This window comes from Poecile atricapillus, chromosome 1, assembly GCF_030490865.1.
Source record: "Poecile atricapillus isolate bPoeAtr1 chromosome 1, bPoeAtr1.hap1, whole genome shotgun sequence".
NCBI classification, from domain to species: Eukaryota; Metazoa; Chordata; class Aves; order Passeriformes; family Paridae; genus Poecile; species Poecile atricapillus.
Window position 1 is genome coordinate 68,469,102 of NC_081249.1, and position 18,058 is coordinate 68,487,159.

General features: G+C 39.1%; 1 protein-coding gene across 3 annotated transcripts; it reads right to left on the reverse strand.

The window, feature by feature from the left end:
• Window positions 1–1,208: 1,208 nt before the first annotated feature.
• USPL1 (ubiquitin specific peptidase like 1) lies at window positions 1,209–18,058 on the reverse strand. 3 transcript variants are annotated; one of them, XM_058855873.1, is made up of 9 exons: window positions 17,918–18,058; window positions 13,751–13,917; window positions 13,079–13,207; window positions 11,185–11,842; window positions 8,962–9,048; window positions 8,436–8,565; window positions 7,090–7,215; window positions 6,238–6,398; window positions 1,209–4,687 (listed from the first exon to the last, which is right to left on the reverse strand). In XM_058855873.1, exons 2-9 carry the CDS (start codon window positions 13,847–13,849, stop codon window positions 2,787–2,789), a joined length of 3,291 nt encoding a protein of 1,096 aa, XP_058711856.1. In that variant the 5' UTR covers window positions 13,850–13,917; window positions 17,918–18,058; the 3' UTR covers window positions 1,209–2,786. The 3 variants fall into 3 exon arrangements, with proteins under 3 accessions (XP_058711856.1, XP_058711867.1, XP_058711876.1); XM_058855884.1 differs by having other exon boundaries at window positions 13,822–13,917; window positions 17,918–17,940; XM_058855893.1 differs by lacking the exon at window positions 13,751–13,917 and having other exon boundaries at window positions 17,918–18,049.

Consider the following 18,058-nt stretch of genomic DNA (forward strand, 5'->3'; position numbering starts at 1 on the left):
AGAGTGTCCAGAGAAGGGCAACAGAGCTGGGGAAGGGTCTGGAGTGCAGGGCCTGGGAGGAGCAGCTGAGGGTGTTTAGCCTGGAGAAAAGGAGTCTCAGGGGGGACCTTACTGCTCTCCACAGCCACTTGCAAAGACAGTGTAGCCAGGTGGGGGCAGGCCTTTTCTCCTAGGTAACAGGAGACAGGATGAGAGGAAATGGTTTCAAGTTGTGCCATGGGAGGTTAGAGTGGATGTTAGGAAAAAAATCTCCTCTCTGAAAGGATGGTTAGGAATTGGAAGAGACTGCCCAGGGAAGTGGTGGAGAAACCATCCCTGGAAGTGTTCAAAAAATGTAGATGTGGCATTGGGGACATGGTTTAGTGGTGAAGATGGCAGTGCTCAAAGTCATTAGACTTCGAGAAATTTACCCTAGAACACTTATAAAACCTCCAAGATACAGTGGCCAGCTTCTGATCTCTACCTGTACTTGCTATCTGCCCACCTCGTGTATTTCCAGTTCAAAGAAAACTACTACAACACTTTGCATTGTCGTCATGGCAAATTAAGAGCTGCATTTAAAAACTACTCTTAATATAAAACATCCAGTAACATTTCAAATTCCAACCAGTTTTTTTGGTCATGGGGTTTTCATTCAACCTCAGCTGAATTCTCACTTACACAGGATTGGAGGCAGTAAAACATTTATGGAAACAAATCTGCACTGCATCATCTTTAGTTTTCTGTTTCAGAAAAAAAAAGGCAGCCAGGAACATGCTGCATGAACAGATTTATTTTCACACCTACTTTAATCTCAAGTGTTATTTGTTTGTTCTTGGAGATTCTATATATACCTGTACCCACACTGAATCCCACGCAGCTGCAGACCAAGCACTCCTAACTTCAGTTTCTGGAGGGGGTGCCAGTGGTGACCAGAGGTCCTTGCTTCTGTCTAGGTGTATCTGCACAGAAGGAATACCCCCACACCCTCCCTCCTCTGCCGTAAACCTCATTATAAACCTCTCCACCAGGACCTCCTCATCTTCTAGCAGCATCTCTTCCTCCTGTTGCTCTGGGCATTCTGCACCACCAACCCTGGGCTCACTGCTTTACTCACCCCTGGGTCTGCGCTGTGTCCCAAGCCAGTGGTGAAGGAGCTCCCACGCCACAGCTGCAGGTCATTGCAGCACATTCATAGATGAATCAAACTCATTTTGGTCAGCTTTTTTTTTTTTTTATTTTTTTAATTAGGAAATTAACAAATGGGTAAACATTTCACAAGCAGTACACCAGCCCTTAACATTCAGAATTAATTTGTTTTCTGCTGTAACATTACCAATTACAGTATTTAAAACAAGGAAGCTCAAGTTCTTCACAATAACTTAAATTTCAAAAATTAAAACATTCACTGCCTGAAGTACCAGTTTGATAACAATGTACCAAACTGCAGCAGAAATAAGTTAATACAGTGAGTTCAGGGCCACTGATAGTTTTTCAAACACTTTTTAAACCTAGTTCAAACAATCCAAAAATGTTAGAATCTGTAGCCATGCCATGTAGTAGTATTATGTTCAACTGCACCTACTGGAAAAGTAAGACTGAACATTTAATGTTTTGAACCTGGGTTCTAAAACAACAAAAAAATTGCAGAACACCTCTAAAAATGCCTGATATAAAGATTTGCTGATAAAATCCTTCTTATTTTCAAGAACAAGAAAAATGTACATATAATCTATCTATATAATACCCTCAGCTTTGTGTCTATGCATTTAAAAAAGACTCCAAATCAGCAACATGAAAGCTATACAAATCCAGAAACACCAAGGTGTGAATTCTCTGCTTACTCACTGCTGTCTTGCCACATTTTTCAATTACTTTCTTCCTACTGACCTTGCCTCTCCTTGGCATCTCACATACGGTCAGGGGTTCAGTGCCTGAGTCATGAAAAACTCCAAGTGACAACAGTAATAGGCGTTAACTTACACTCAAATTAATTCTGAGAAACCATTCTTTTATTACATGTTTTTGCAGCTATGAAAAACTAATGGGTACATCTGATATTCTTAGTGATGCAAACTCTGGACCAAATCTTACTAATTCTACTTTAAAAAATAACCTGGCTCAGAAGATATTCTACCAAGTTATATTCACAGTTACCCAGGATGAAAGCTCAGTAGGTGCTGTAACTTTAAATAGGGAAATTTTTACCATGTATCCATCTTTTCTTGGATCCAAGTGGTATATACATCAGCATGAGCTTGTAGAACTGTAATACTGTAAGGAGTTGAATGCCAGCCTAGCAGAATGCCAGCCTCAAGTTTATGTTACAAATGATCTTCATATCAGAGGATGCAAAATTCCTTAATTACAGAAGGTACTTTAAATTTCTTTTTTAAATGTTGATCAAAGTAACTTCAGGAGTTGAGTGGTCCTGTAAAAATCACTACTACAGAAGTAGTATTTATTACACCATTACATCATCAAGACTACAGAACTTCATTATTTTTCCAACTCACTGGAGTATGTAAGTTTTTTATATTAAAAGCAGCAAAAATTAAGACTTATAGGAGCTTTTAATTAAAAATCACCATCACATCTGACAGCTAAGATAACTGCTTCTTAGAAAAATAAAATTCATCAAACCCTGATTTGCTTGTTACAATAAATATTAAGAAAAAAATACCTCAAACGTAAATTGTTCAAGTACAGCCAGTGTGCAATTATAGTTATAAAATATAATTTAGTAGTGCTTTGTTTCAAAACATACATAATACTGAAAAAATACTTAAACCCAAGAAACTCAGTATTTACCAAGTTTCAAACAGAGTTTCATCAAAATGAGGTAAATCTATGTCACCTGCCATGGAGCTTGGTGCTGAAATTGAGAACAGGTCTTCGAGAATATCTTCTCTCATAGGACTTTCAAAAGAAAGTTTTTTCACACAGTGTTTGTTTATTGCATCAAGCTCTGAATTAGTGTCCTTTACAGGACTGTAGTAATTGTGGTCCTCACTTGTCACTGCTGTCTGTGGCACATTGGTGTCCTCATTGGGCACGGTTGTTGCCACGCTGCTGTGCACCATTTCCATGTACATACACTCGTCTTCACTCTTTGGAGCCTCCAAGGAAGTGACAGTCAAAGAAGGGGACAGTAATTCTGCCAGTATTTCATCGGTGTTATCATGGCCAGTGCACCCCGGCACAGTGTTTGCATTAAATTCAGATCCATTCCCTGTGACATCAATCTGATACGGCAGCTCCCTTAAAAAGCTCTGCAATAATTCACTCTCATTTTGAGGTTCAGTCTGCAATGGGGCTCTTACGTCTCCACTCACAGGTTTTTCCCTTTTCATCTGTTCCACTGCTAATTTATCCAGCGAAGCCAACTTCTTCTTTTTGGCATTAAGTTTTTTTAATAATTTTAGGCGAAGTTTTTTTGTTTTGTCACTGTCTGACTCTTCTGCCTTACCAGAATTATAGCCAGGTGAAGGGAACTGAGTCACTTTACCTGAGGTACCCAACATAGTTTCTGACTTATTCCAAGTTGGACCTACAACAGTGGTATGATTTGCTGTTGGAAGACAAGTGCTTTGAGAAAACCCTTTGAAATTTGATAAAGGATGAGTATTATTACTCTGAGGAGCCAGTGACTTTGGGGTCTCCATTGTTTTCTTTGTATCTCTGCTTTGAAATCCACCAAAGTTACTTGCGCCCTTAACTGGCAGCCGAACTTTACTTATTTTTTGCACTGAGGGAGTTTTGCAACTTCTCTCATTCTTGAGAGCTGAGGCACTTGAAGGCATAAAAGAAGTATTCTTGATTAATAATTTCTTTACCCAGCTTCCTACAAATCCTCCTTTTTGGTCTTTGTGTGAGGGCTGGACTGAATTACTGGCACCAGAAGAACTGCCAACTTGAGAATTAACTACAGTTTTGCTTGCACCTTTCAAGTCAGGTGATTTTTGTATAGTATTTTCCATTGCTAACAACTTCTTGTTTAGCAGTAGTTCTGAATTTAATCCATGCTCTCTGTTAGCTAAATTAGTTCTGTCATTTAATTGAGAAGGTGAGGAGTCAGATGAATCAGGGTCATGTTTTATGGGCACAGGAGGAGTGATATTTACTGGCTTCGACTCACCTAGAGGTAAACAAATACTGGAATTCTCATATAACATGGATTTATTGCTCATAGTTAGACTAGTTCCAGCAGACTCTCCTGTATATGGAGTGCTAAGTGAAAAAGCTGGTTCCTGCTGCTGTGGTGTGCCCCATCCATCAAGAAGGTTATTTCCCACCATCCGTCCGTTAGGCAGTGATTGATCTTCAGAAGCAGCTAGATCTTCTTCAAGCATCAGTTTTACAAGATCACCATCTGCCAGATTTTCTAAACCATGATGAACAATACTTTTGTCCTCAGCTACCTGCTGCTGTTTCTTCTCTGGAGTCCTCACAGAATCCTCTTTGTGGTGTTCTGCAGGTGCTTTGCCGACAGTGTTATCAAAACCACAATGCAACACTCTGGAATTTGAATGTACATTATTAAGAGGAAAATCTTCACTATTTTTACTTTGGAACTGTGAATTCAGTTCTGGCACACGGGATGCTTTCTTTTCCCAGATAACAATATGAATCTCTGAAGGAGGAACTTCAAATCTTTGACGTCTCTTGCAATATGGACCCTTTAAATCATCACATTCAAGCCAAGTGCCTGAAAAATAGCAACCAGTGCAGAGACTCAGACTTTTAAAATTGAAGTCACTATCCTCACACTTGTCAAGTATTTTTATTAACCCATTCCCCTGACAAGTAGAAAAGAGAGGGTTTTTTTCCTCCAGAGAAAATTGGGAGACTTTCACTGTAAAAAGATCAAATACAAGAAGAACTTGCAGCAATATTACAACAGGTCAGAGCAGGTCAACCATAAAACAAAGCTAGCTCAAGGGGTTTTTTTTTGGCTGAAACATCTTGTCTGAAAATATCCTCACAAGTCTGAGGTAAGAACCACCTCTCAAATTAAGTTTCTCTGTAGACCTTTTCATTGCCTGGGTAGGAAGCACAGGGGCTAAAAAGAAATTGCTCATTTTAATACTCTTGTCTCTTCATCTGCAAACTGTTTTTAGATCATGAAATAATATTTTACAGCTTCAAGAATTTTAAAACAGATATATACGACATATAGGAGGTTCTTAACTAGGCATTTCCCAGCTGCTTCCTCTTCCCATTTCTTTTTTATCTCTGCCAGTAAGACTTAGACAATTTTCATACTGTCACAACATTTCATAAGACTGCAGCCCACGCTCTCTACAGAGGCATGATTATCAAAATATCACCTTTTCACCTTTTCTGATTATGGATCTTCCACCAGTGGTACAACCATCTTACCATTAGTAATGTTTCTAACATGGATTTGTGCCGCCCACCCCTGAGGTGCCATAAAGTTCAGATATAAAAAATAACTTAATTAATTGCTCATAGTACAATAGGTTACCTTGCTTCCAGCCAAGAATGGATGAATCACTGGTTTAAAAATAAACAATACTACTTGCTCCACAGTCATGGTCAGACTGCATTTTTTAACTTTCATGAAGTTACGAAGGGAAAAAAACTCTATAGCCAAATTACCTTTTTCCAGTAAATGCACTGCAAGACAACACAGTGCAGTAAAACCAACCAAAAACCTTCACTCTGAGAAACAAGTCCCCCCAGTTATTTGCAACATTTTAATATGAAGTTTAGAACGCAGACAAAAGAAATCTTTGTTATTATATATCAACGGTTGAGACTACTGCAGTAACCCATAAAACATTTCATGTAGACTCATGAAATATTATGGTAGGTAAGAACCATAAACTCTATCTTTTTCTTTTATGAGAAAAGGCTGAGGGAGCTGGGCCTGTTCAGCTGTGAGGAGAGACGACTGAGAGGGGACCTCATCAGTGTCTGTGAGTGTCTGTTGGGAGGTGTCAGAGGACAGACCCAGGCTCTGCTCAGCAGTGCTGAGCAATAGGGCAGAAGGCAACGGGCAGGAAGTGACGCACAGGAACCTTCACCTGAACATGAGGAAGAACTTCTTTACTGGGCAGTGACCACACACTGGAACAGAACGCCCAGAGAGGTTGTGGAGTCTCCCTCACTGGACACATTCAAGAAATGTCTGGACACAATCCTGTGCCATTTGTCTGGGATGGCCCTGCTTGAGCAGAGAAGTTGGATGACCCCCTGTGGTGCCTTCCAACCTGACCCACTCATGATTCTTACCATCAGGATTCAAAGACCAGCTTATGAAGTGCTTCTTATCTGTTTGGTACTGAACAACAGATGTTATTTGGTAGGTGTCTTCCTCAAGTTGGAATGTATACTTCTCCAGGTCATTATGTGGCAAGCCTTCCATAAAATGTAATGTTAATATTGAGGGTAGTCTGACAAAGAAACAATAAAGAACCAGTTTACTACAATAAAACAGTAGCAAAAGTTCCTAATGAAAAAGTAGAACATCTCTAAGAGTACATGGTTCTGCCCTTACTACTCTACTTCCTCACAGTCTCTTCAGATTGCACAGTAAGCACAAAGGGAAAAGAATATCCCAACTGGATATTCAATTTAATTATAGATTAGGGGAAAAAAAACCAACACCAAATAAGAAATTTGGGGAGTGGCGAAAAGTTGAAAACAAACATCCCTGTGCCATAAACACAGTAGTCAGGGACATTGTTACCAAGTCATAAAAGTAAACAAATGACCAAACAACTTTTATCCACAGCAGAGACTGTGAAAAGGCTGACACTGGCTACCAGTTGTCTGTATTTACTACTTGATAGTCAAGAATTTATGACCTGCCTCAAACACATGTGCTGGTCAGCATGTTAAATACTGCTCAGTTTCATGTTTAGTAAACACTTCTATTTTCTATTTCAGCTTTTAAGAATGATCTAATGTGGAGGCCCAGGGGCCTGCAATCTCAAATCTTTACAAGTGAGTACTGATCAGAGTTTAGGGTACAGAATCTCTGCAAACCCACAGTAACAGTCTGGTTTCAAAAGTCATATGTTCAATAAATGAAGTCTCAGATCTTTATGTATGTTACTTTCGAGTTCACATATTCAAACTTACTTTTCCAAGATCATCTGTCGTCTTTGAGATGTATTACCACAGTTATTACATGATCCAATATGAACAGCGTTAAGTGGATGCCAATCAGGGACTACATTTGTAAATGTTGTTAGTGTTTTCTTCAATCTGGACACACACATATTAAAAGAGTAAGCTGAGTTGGTGATCAGAAAGCAATAAATACACATACTTCACCAGGAAACAAGTTATAAAAACATTATGGCAAACCAAAATTCTATTCATGTTCATGAAATTTGTGTGGAATTCACTGTGACAGCATCACATCCAAGTCAGCCCTGAATTCAGTTCTGCCAAACAGAATCAGTCACAATTTTTTTTCAGCAGCTCTGTGGCCCTCAGTTTCACATTATTTGCTTTTTCTTCCTTTAAATGTTATCTCTGTTTCCTTTCCAACATAAGACAGAGCTTGTACCAGCATCTGCGTAATTTACTAGCTAATACAGAATCTCAAGAAGAGAAGAAAGCAGCAACAAATTACCTAAGAATCCACATCTTAACATTTAAAACAAGGTCTTGTTTTTAAAAACTAGTACATTCATAGCAGAGATTACACTGTATGTATGAAAATACAATCTATGGGATATTAAAGTGAAGCAACAGTTTATTCACTCACTAGCCACAGAAAGGACTTCCTCTGTATTCAAGCAAAACTACAGTTTTCAACTTTATAAAAGCCCAGAATGTAACAAAGGATCTTGAAGACATCCTATTAACCAGGTCTACATATTAACTTTCCAGAATAACAGATTGAATTAATCTCATTTTACTTGGGGATCTAGAATTTTATTACACAAACCTAAGGTAGTGGAGAAAAACAGATGTTTTTCAAATAAAATGAGCTGTGTTCCAAAGGTGTCTCTCTTTTCCTGCTGATTCTAAAAGGAGCCTATATTATGAGCTTGTACCTGCGGCTACACAGAGCTAAATCAATTCTCAGGAAATTCCTCCCCTGTAATACTGTTTTAAAATACATAAACTGTGTTATAGAATCCCTGATTCTTTGTAACCCGAGTGAATATTCCAAATATTTCTCAATAGCAGAAGTGTACTAGGCTTACATTCTTTAGAATCACAACAACTTGTATACTCTCAGCAAAATATCAGAGTGAGCAGGTCCAGAGATTCACATGGTTACATATTGTTTCTTTCTTAATTAATTGATGACATGGTTGCTTAAGATATGGAATAGCAGCAAACTATTTGCAAATGAAAAAGCAGATCATGTAAAACTTCAACAACAAGATTAAACCTGGAAATCTGAAGAAAACTGACTACTATATACAGATTTAAAAAGGTAAGGTAGAACAGCTATATAAAAATCTTACCGGTCCTGGTGTTTGTGGCCACAATGTATACATTCAGACTTCCAAGAAAACGAATGCAAGAACAGTTTCTCAGCTTGTTGATCCACTTGTAAGAGTAACTGAAGTGCAGACACTGGATTCTCCATATTACCTTCAAAGATGGTACAGGAAAAAAAAGATACTAAATGTCTAAAATCACCTTTCAGTATCATCCTCAAAAAGGATGAAGACAATTTCATTACTATGAGTTAAATTTCAGTTATTCGTTCAAGGCTCTATTTGTAATTCTTACAGCAAAGGGATTGATTGATGTTTTTAGGTTGTTATCAGCAACAATTTAATGACTAACAGCATCATAACAAAGATTATCTACTCTCTAAAAAGTCAAAATGGGCAAAGGACAATGTGCAAGTCACCAGTAGAAACAAATGTATTTCCAAACTTTCTCGTATGCATACATTCACACATACTTTTATGTATGACATCAAAGGCTATACATCCAGGGTTACCTGAAAGTAATTACTGAGATGCTGCACTAATTACTTACCCAATTCACACCTCAGCTGAGGCTGAACTTCTGTAAACATGACATTTCTGATTTCATTGAGTTGAGATTCTGCTTTTGGAAGAACATCTAAAGAAAAAAATACATTATGTCTTCATGCAGTCACGTGTGTAACAGTGTAACAGGCCCCACACCTTTTCACACACACAGGTACCCTAGCATGCACTCCTCCTCTGCAAACCAATGCCCTTCATATTGACCCATACATGACTAAGACTTGCTGGTAGAACAGCCAATTCTTGGTATTAACGGATTTGAAAATCAGAGAAGAATTTACAGAAGTTACTCACCTGTAGTCTGCTGACTAAAACCTACTTGCTCGGACTTAAATTATGACTAAGAGCCTGGGCCAACAGCTTTGTAGTAACAATTTTTAAGGATAGTGTGACAATATGAATTACAATTACACACATGACAAATCCTGAAGATTCAGAGATTAAAAGAAAACTTTGAAACTTAAGCATTATGACCAAAAGCACAAAAATTTGTCTATATGCTCTCTAACGTTATACAATTCAAATAATAGAACATTTAAATGTATTGTTTCACATTAAATACCAATTTCCTAAGTAAACCTTTAAAATAGTATAAATAATTTTAACTTTAAAAATAACTTTTTACTTTATATGTGTGAATATTTTAATTTTGCATGTTGTTTAAACACAAATACGTTCTTTAAGCACAAGAACATAACTTCTACTACACAATCATGATCATAACCTGCAGAAATTAAAGGAAATATTTAGACTAGCAGTTAAAACTGCTTATTACATATTAACTGTGTATAGAAAAAAAGAAACAAAGTTTCTTGCAGCTAAATTGATCTAGATTGTTTCTAAAAAGAGCTGCATCCAAAAGATATTGTAAAATTACACAGAGGAGCAGAATGAATTCTACACCTATTCTCCACAAAAATACTCTTCATCCAACCCCCTCTCCCTCCACTGTTACCCAAATAAACTAATTTGTTTTGCAGCAATTGAAATTAAAAGGCTTAAGTTCTTTCAAACAACACTATTCCAACACTTAACATTCCCATTTAAGGGTTACTGCACACCAGAGCTCCTTTGCAAACACAGCCCAACAAAAATAAACATCTCAGACAGGTTCTAGGATGGCAGAGGGCTTCCCAGTAATAGCTGAACACCTAAACTCAAGCAGCCTGCCTTCCTGGCAAGCACAGGACATGAACTGGTTCACAATATTTTGGGGTTTTCTCCCCGCTTTGTAACATGGATGAAGCCACTTTTTGATACACATTACTTTTCCTAGGAAAGAACCTTATTCAAGTTACCTAGGGCTGTTCTGTGACTATGGTTTTATATAATCAAACACACATAGCCCAACAGAATGTCCAGGAGACGTACTGGCTAACCAGAGAGCTTCACTCCTTCTGTAACAGATCATATCTTAGAATTTTAGACTTATGACATCAATGGTCCACTTCAAGAGAAATAAAAACCCCATGGTCTTAGTTTAGGAGTCTTAAACAGAATCTCGACAGAACAGAAAATGACTAAAGGCCACACCAGTAGGATACAGTGACGCATCCTCCTCAGTTAGAGTCCTCCAATGTGTTGAGCTGATCTTAACCCCTGTTAAGGGTTACTGGTCTGGACTAACCCTTTCCAGACCACAAGATCCAGGTTAATGTGTTTTGACTACTTCTGACTGAAGCAGGTTAGGAAACACTGTCAACTATAGCAGCCTGCAGACCCCAGGAGAAGCATTCCTTCAATGAACACAGCTGGAGCCAGAAAAGAACTTATGTTCCCAGCTTTACTATTTTCAGCCTGACAAGGCAGCTGCCCACTTACACAATGATATAAACCACAACAGAAATTGTTTTGAAGATCAAGATTAGAACAGCATCCCAACATCATGTTAACCAGTAGAGGAAAAGGAAACAAAGTAAGGGTGAATTACGTAAACAATTCATATCTTTATGCTGGATACGACAAAAAAAAATTTAAGAGATGCTTGGTGTTTGGTGCCTTCAAAGAGTGCATGTTTGCCCCAACAAAAACAATTTCAGATGTTACCAGGATTTTGCTAGATAAAGCACACCAATCTGCAAATTCATGGTAATAGTTGTATTTTTTATGATCTTGATATAGAACAGAGGCATATGTAAGTGTGCTGTCTTAAATTCCACATATTTGTAGCAAATCAGTCTATGAGAAAAAGGAAGCTAAATTTACTCACCTTTTACTTTACTCCTTTTACAGGTATTCAGAAGAATAGATGCTTGATTATACTTTGTTAAGAGTTTCTGGAGTAAACATTTTCCATCTTTATATTCTTCTGCTACAGCAGATTTTAATGTTTCTAAGTGTACCAGTGCTGACAAAATACAATCTAACCAACAAAGATTACGTATGTTTCTCCACTGAAGACATAAATCTCTGTTATTAGTGGAACCTTTATCCTCTTTGAGTGAAATTTCAGATGCTGTTGATAAAAGTTCAGAATTTGGCAAAAGTTGTGTTTTGGGACTATAAGTCTTTGGTGGACTTTCTTGGTAGTTGTTGGTCTTGGTGGTTTTTTCAAAATCCACCTTCGGCACGCAGGACTCCACATGGTTGCCAGGGTTTTGCTGGTCATTTTGTAATACATCATGCAGGCTTGGCTTGGGAATACACAAACTATTCTGGTAGCCTTTCACAACAGAGTCTGCATTAATGGTGTGTCCAACATTGAGTACATTGTCAATTCTTGCTTTTTTTGGATCTGATTCAACAGCAGAAAAGTCACTGGTATCACCTAATTTCCTTTTCTTGTGAGTAGTTGGAACTTGATGATTTTTTGAGCCAGTAGAAGTAATTATGCTGTTTAATGGTTTATAACCAAGTGGGTAGATACACTAAAGGAAAGAAAGAAGGTTACAGTGAAATCTGAAAAGCAATTTCAGGTGAACAAGAGCTAAAGAAAGTACAAAACATACTTTTAAAATGGAATTGAATCACAGAATCATAAAATGGCTTGGTTTGGAAAGGACATTATAGACCATCCAGTTCCAAACCCCCTGCCATGGGCAGGGACACCTTCTACTGGACCAAGTTGCTTAGACCCATATCCAACCCAGTCATAGGGACTTCTGTAAAGTGATATTTTAATTAAATCAATGCATATATTCAACATAGGTATGACAGGAAGGGTGTGTTATCCCACCACTGTCTTATAAGCAACTGTGAAATAAATATATCAGTAGTGATACTTCATAACTACTTTTCCAGTAAATTCTTCCAGCCCCCACAACCAACCTAGTTTTGACAAGGGGAGTCCTCTTGTCTTATTCTGCTAAATCCATTCCTTTAGGATACAGATTTGACATTATTATCTCATGTCTGAGAGACTATTGATGCCCAAACTGGCACGGTATCTTTCAGGCTAGCTCAATGACCAAGTGGCAACTAGAATATAGACAAATCCCTATTACCAACCTTCAGAACTATACTTCAGTTAATTAAAAGCAGGAAAGAATGGTAAAAACAACTCTGAGATCCATATCTCATTTAGTTTCTACTAATTTATGGGCACCAGTCTGTTTGGGATTCCTATACCCTCCCCACATACATGGAGCAGTGAAGGGAGAGGTAGCAAAATCACAATTCAAATATTAAGCAGCACAGCTAAGGTTAAAATTAAAAAGAGGAAAGAAAAGAAAGAAAAGCAATGTAATTACAATTATAAACCTATTCGCATTACCTCAAAGAAAGTAAAATGGGAGACCCAGATCTGCTGGAGTTATGCACTAGTTACATGGATCATCAAATATTCACCTTCTACTCTGACTTGTACAAGAATTTATTTAGTATCACTTGTGATCCCTTGTTACATGAGAAGAACTCTCCTTTATTTAACTTTAATTTACTCTTTTTTATCCTTTAGGGCAGCCACCTGTGCCTAAACACCGAATATACATAGGTTACTTCTGTTTTTCCCTATTTGTAAGCAAACATCCTGCAGCATATAGAAGCAGAGCGGTCCTATTTCAACAGTCTGCTTACCCCCAAAAAAATCATGGACTTAGAGAGGTGTAACTGCTGAAGGTAAAGGCCTCTGCAGGCCCAAATAAAACTCTTTATTAGTGTAATACCTGAGGATTTTCACAAAGGAAAATGGACTCTTGAAAATTAAGGCGGTAAGTCCGTAAACCTTGGATCTGACCCTTCTCTTTGCAGACTGGACAATATTCATGTGCAGTTGTTTCCAAAGGATAACAGTTCTAAAATAATAACAAATCAAGAAAGATAAAGCAGCATAAATTAATGTATTTCATGCATTATCCCCAGGTAAGACATACTTAGCAAGATACAAAATCATTGTTCAACCTCTAGATATAATACAATATAAAAAAACAACTACATTGGTTTCTTTTTTATTATTTTTAATATATTTGTATGGTAGAATGATTTAAATAAATTTATATTTTTATCTAAATATTCAAATAAGGTGTCTTTAACAACACAGTTATGCACATTTTATTCTACTTAAACTAAACTACAGGACCCTTATTGCCAGGGAACACAAGCTCAGATCTTTGAAAGACAAATCAATTTCCATAGGAATGCAAACAGTTGTAAAAATAGTGCCAGTAAAAAAACATAGGCACATATTTACTTAGAATAATCTTTCGCCATTGTTATAGATTTCCGTGGAAAATAATTTTTGAGATTTTTTTTTTTTGTAAAATTAAGACCAATTAAAAATCTCTCAAAACAGAGAAAAATATGAACTTTGCACATATGTAAAACAAGTTTCAACTGACTTTTCCCAAATACCCCACCATGTGGAGTGTCGATTTCCCTATACCAGTCCCTTCTCCAATCACTTGCAAACCATTTGTAGTCTTCTGGGTATCCATCATTCTGAGCCACTGGCTAATTTATGTCACTTGTAACAATGTCATGACCACTAAGGATTTTTCAAAGACGCCTGAAAAATAAGAAGTGAATAAAACAATTAAAGAAAAATTAGAGTGAAGTTTGTGAAAAAAAAAATACCAACAACAATGCAGCTTGCGTGATTTCTGGAAATTAATTCAGAAGAGTATTTCCTAAACTGAAAATATTTTTTTTGTTATAGTGTGGACTGTGAACTCAAAACTTTAAATTAAGAACTATAGGGACCCAATCCTGCTCCTGTTGACGTGAGTCTAACTAGAATAAATATGTATCTCTTCAAGATGCATGAGGAAGTTGTTGAATTGCAAAGTCATCAATGTAGTGTCTATCCTTCAGCCACAACTGTTCCTTTTTCATTACTTCACTGAAAAACACTATCTCCCACACCATGATGTCCTTTAAACCCTTTTATACAGTACAGCAACAACTTCTTCCAAAAAAAAAAAAAAAATTCTCCAGGCATTCTTGAGACTAGTGTAAGCACTAGTTCAACCTAAACCTACTTGGAATATTTGGCAAGGAGAGACCCTACAGAACTGCATGGAATGCTAACAACCAACAGAGCACGAATTAAAAAAGCACAACAGAAAAACACAACCACTCAGATTTCAAGTCAGACCCTCACAGCAACTTAAGAGTGGATCAAAATGAGATAGTATCCTATAGATACTTTCAGTGTGTCCAGCAGCACTTTTGAGAATTATCAGCATGTAGACAGTAGTCCCTGACTGATGAAACTAATTGTTGTAACAGAAAGCAAGAACATAAAAGTATCAATCCATGTGCCTTAGAGCACATTTAGCTTTCAAAGTAATGTTCTAGGGTGCACAACAAACAGCATGGTCCAGGGCTCATGCAAGGTGAAAATTAATGAGTTAGCTCAAGGTGTACAAGCTTGTTGGAATATAAAGGAAAGACAAGCATCCTGACTTTCACACAACAGCAACACAACTATCACACTGCAACTTAACTCCGTTATCATGTATTTAGTCTAGCCGGGAAGTTGACTTGTTTTATACAATTACAAGCTGTACAGATAACAACCTTTCACATAGGATATATTATACTAAAATACATTATTTTCCAAGGGACTTCAGTCAATTCCTTGGCATGAAACACTATCAGCGCTCCAGAATAAATAAAAAACAGATCATATGACAGAAACTCCTGAGAAATTTCTCACCACAAAAATTCAACACACACTCATAATCGTAACACTAAGGCCCTGCAAGTTATTCCATTTTAAGCATGCCCCTCGGTTTTGTAAAACATATTTATTTAGTTGCATTCTGTTTCTTGAAATACTTCTATTTCTATTACAAATACAATAACAGTTTTTAAAAATTAATTATCCTTTTAGTTCAAAGACAAATACAAGGAGCAAATAAAATGGGTCTGCCAGTACTAGATATGCAGAGTGGTACCAAGAGGCCTGCCTGTACTCTTCAAAGTTTCTAACATTACAGAAAGGTATTGGTGATCTTTGCACAGTGTACAAACACTGGGCATCAGATCAACACTGCCAAGGAAAACAGCCAAGTAAAAGACTGCTGCATCAAGTACTGCAACAACTCATTGTAGCCACAGGCAATAACTGCATTACGGATGGAAAAGTTCACAGGAACGCACATTCAACCTTACTAGGTCATGTTCCAAACAATTAATCCTTCTTTACGTCTGAATATTGAAAAATATGATGCAAAATATGGTATGAATGTGACTTAATTATCATTATGCTGTGGCTACATTTCCTTGAGCAGATGAGTTGATCTAACAGCTTGCTGCTGCAGAATAGGGGCATCACTTTTCTCTTTTATATCCTTTCCCCCCACTTTCTCTGACAGCTCATGTCCTCAGACTTTTCATTAACTAAATGAACTCACAAAACAGCAGAAAACTTAGTAAAGCACAAGTTTTTCTGCTGTTCCAGGGAATTAAATTGGCCTGTGAAAACTTCAATGCCCTAGGGAGGGCAGGAGACAGAAAATAAGGAAAAGATGAAGGATTAGAGACATATGGGCTTGAAACAGAACAGCCTAAGGAACTGGCTGGATGGCCACATCCAAACAGCTGCAGCTCAATGTACCAAGCACAAACCAGTGACAAATGGTGTCCCTCAAGGGCCCATACTGAGGCCAACACTGTTTACTGTTTTCAGCAAAGAGACGCCGATTGTGGGATCTGGATTCTGCCCCTCCAGTCTGCTCTGGTGAAACTCCACCTGAAGTGGTGGGAACTAAGTAATGATGTGGACCTGCTGGAGCAAGTTCAGAGCACCTCTCCTACAAGGAAAGGCTGTGAGAGCTGGGATTGCTCAGCCTGGAGAAAAGCAGGCTCTGGGGAGACCTTACTGCAGCCTTTCAGTACTTAGAAAAGACTTATGAGGAGGAGATAGAGACCTTTTACTGGGATCTGGAATGATGGTACAATGTGCAGTGGTTTTAAATTTAAAGAGGGCAGATTTAGATTGGATGAAAGGAATTCTCTACAATCAGGATGGTGAGACACTGGGAGAGGTTGCTCAAGGAAGCTGTGGATGTCTCATCATTGGAAATATTCAAGGTCAGGTGGAACAGAGCTTAGAAGTTGGTCTAGGGGAAGGCATCCCTGCCCACAGCAGGGGGGGTTGGAACTAAATGATCTTTAAAGTTCCCTCCCTGCCCCAACCATCACATCAAACAATTCTACAGATAAAGGGACCTGTGCCTTTTTGATAACTGTACCTTGTGAAACAGTACCTTATGAATTAGAATCAGTTGCAAACTGCAAAAAGCTGGCAACAACAGTGGTTACACTACAGTGAAGAGAATACCTCCTTTTTTAAAGGCTAAACGGACATTTAAAAATAGCCTTTTTTTAAAATCACCTTACAAGTCTTGTTTTCTTCATCAAGGGGATATTGAAAAGATTAAAAGAAACAAATGTGAAGGAAAAAAAAAAGTGGTTTTAGTTATCTTTCCATTCTTTACATAATAAGAAATCAGAGTATTAAGGGTTTTCTTTATCTGAAGTCATAACTACTTGGGACAGCCATAACTATTCAAATCCCAATCCCTCCCTCAAAAATTGACAGCTTTGGCCACAAAATGTATTTCGTTACATGCAACAGTAACATCGTTCCCGTGAGAAAGCTACTCTCTCTCCAGCACAGCCCCTAAGTACTGGGCAGACCTGCAAGGCTCCACGGTGTGGGAGCAAACACGAATTCCTTTCCTGAAAACAGCCTAACATAGACTAAGCAAATAACGATGAAGCTAATGACACTGCAAAACGAACCAGAGTGCAACATCATTACTCCACTGTTCTAAGTGTTTCTTCTACAGGCAGACTCCTCTGAGACCTCCATATATTAAATGTTTTTATGAGTGCATGACAAGGGATGGGGACTACACTTTGCTGGCAAATCATTCAGTCCTTCCGGAACAAAAGGAATGCAGGAATGCGAGTGTAGGAAAAACACCGCCTAAACTAGTGCAGTTTATGATAGCAGCAGCTGAGAGGCAAGATTTCAGGAAGGCAGGCGGTCTGTGTCCCAGGGCAGTGGAAATGAGAGGCACGGGCTGGGGATGCCATCTAACCAGCCGTCAGGGCAGGCCCGGCCCAGCGCGGGGCTGCTGCCCTCCCGCCCTCCTTCCCACACCGAAACGTGCTCGGCTTTTTCAGATAAACCTATGGGTAAACTGCCTCCTGTGTTCTTATTCCACAGCCAGAGTGATCCACACGTTACGGAAAGACTGCAGAAGGAAAAAAGCGTTCAGAGTTAATCGCTGAATACTAGGAAGCCGTGTCAGGGGCGGACACACACGCGGTACCTGCCCGAGCGCATCTCTGAGCGAGCGAGGCGCCGACGGCCCGCACCCTTCCCCGCGCTGCTATTGACATGAAATACTCAGTCGGCATTTCGGGACCCGCGACACGCTCCCCCCCGCTCTCCACCTCCAAGGGACCGGGACGGACCGGGACAGGCCGGGCCCGCCGCTCCCGGCGCCAGCCGAGCCCCGGCCCGCTGCGCTCGGCGGCCTCGCTCTCACCTGCGGCCGCCGCCGCCGCTCCCGGCTCCCGGCGCTGCCCCAGACCCCGCCGCGCCTGGCTGCTGCCGCCGCCGCCGCCGCCCCCCGCCCGGCCGCTGCGCAGCTTCCGGCGCGCTCCCGCTTCCATGCGGGCCCGCCCCG

Coding starts and splice junctions, on each gene's coding strand:
- USPL1 (XM_058855873.1), bottom strand. CDS start 13,849: ATGATGGATACCCAGAAGACTACAAATGGTTTGCAAGTGATTGGAGAA. Junction 11,843..13,078: donor TCCTTTGTGAAAATCCTCAG/GTATTACACTAA, acceptor TCTTTCCTTTAG/TGTATCTACCCACTTGGTTA. Junction 7,216..8,435: donor GGCCACAAACACCAGGACCG/GTAAGATTTTTA, acceptor GTGTGTGTCCAG/ATTGAAGAAAACACTAACAA.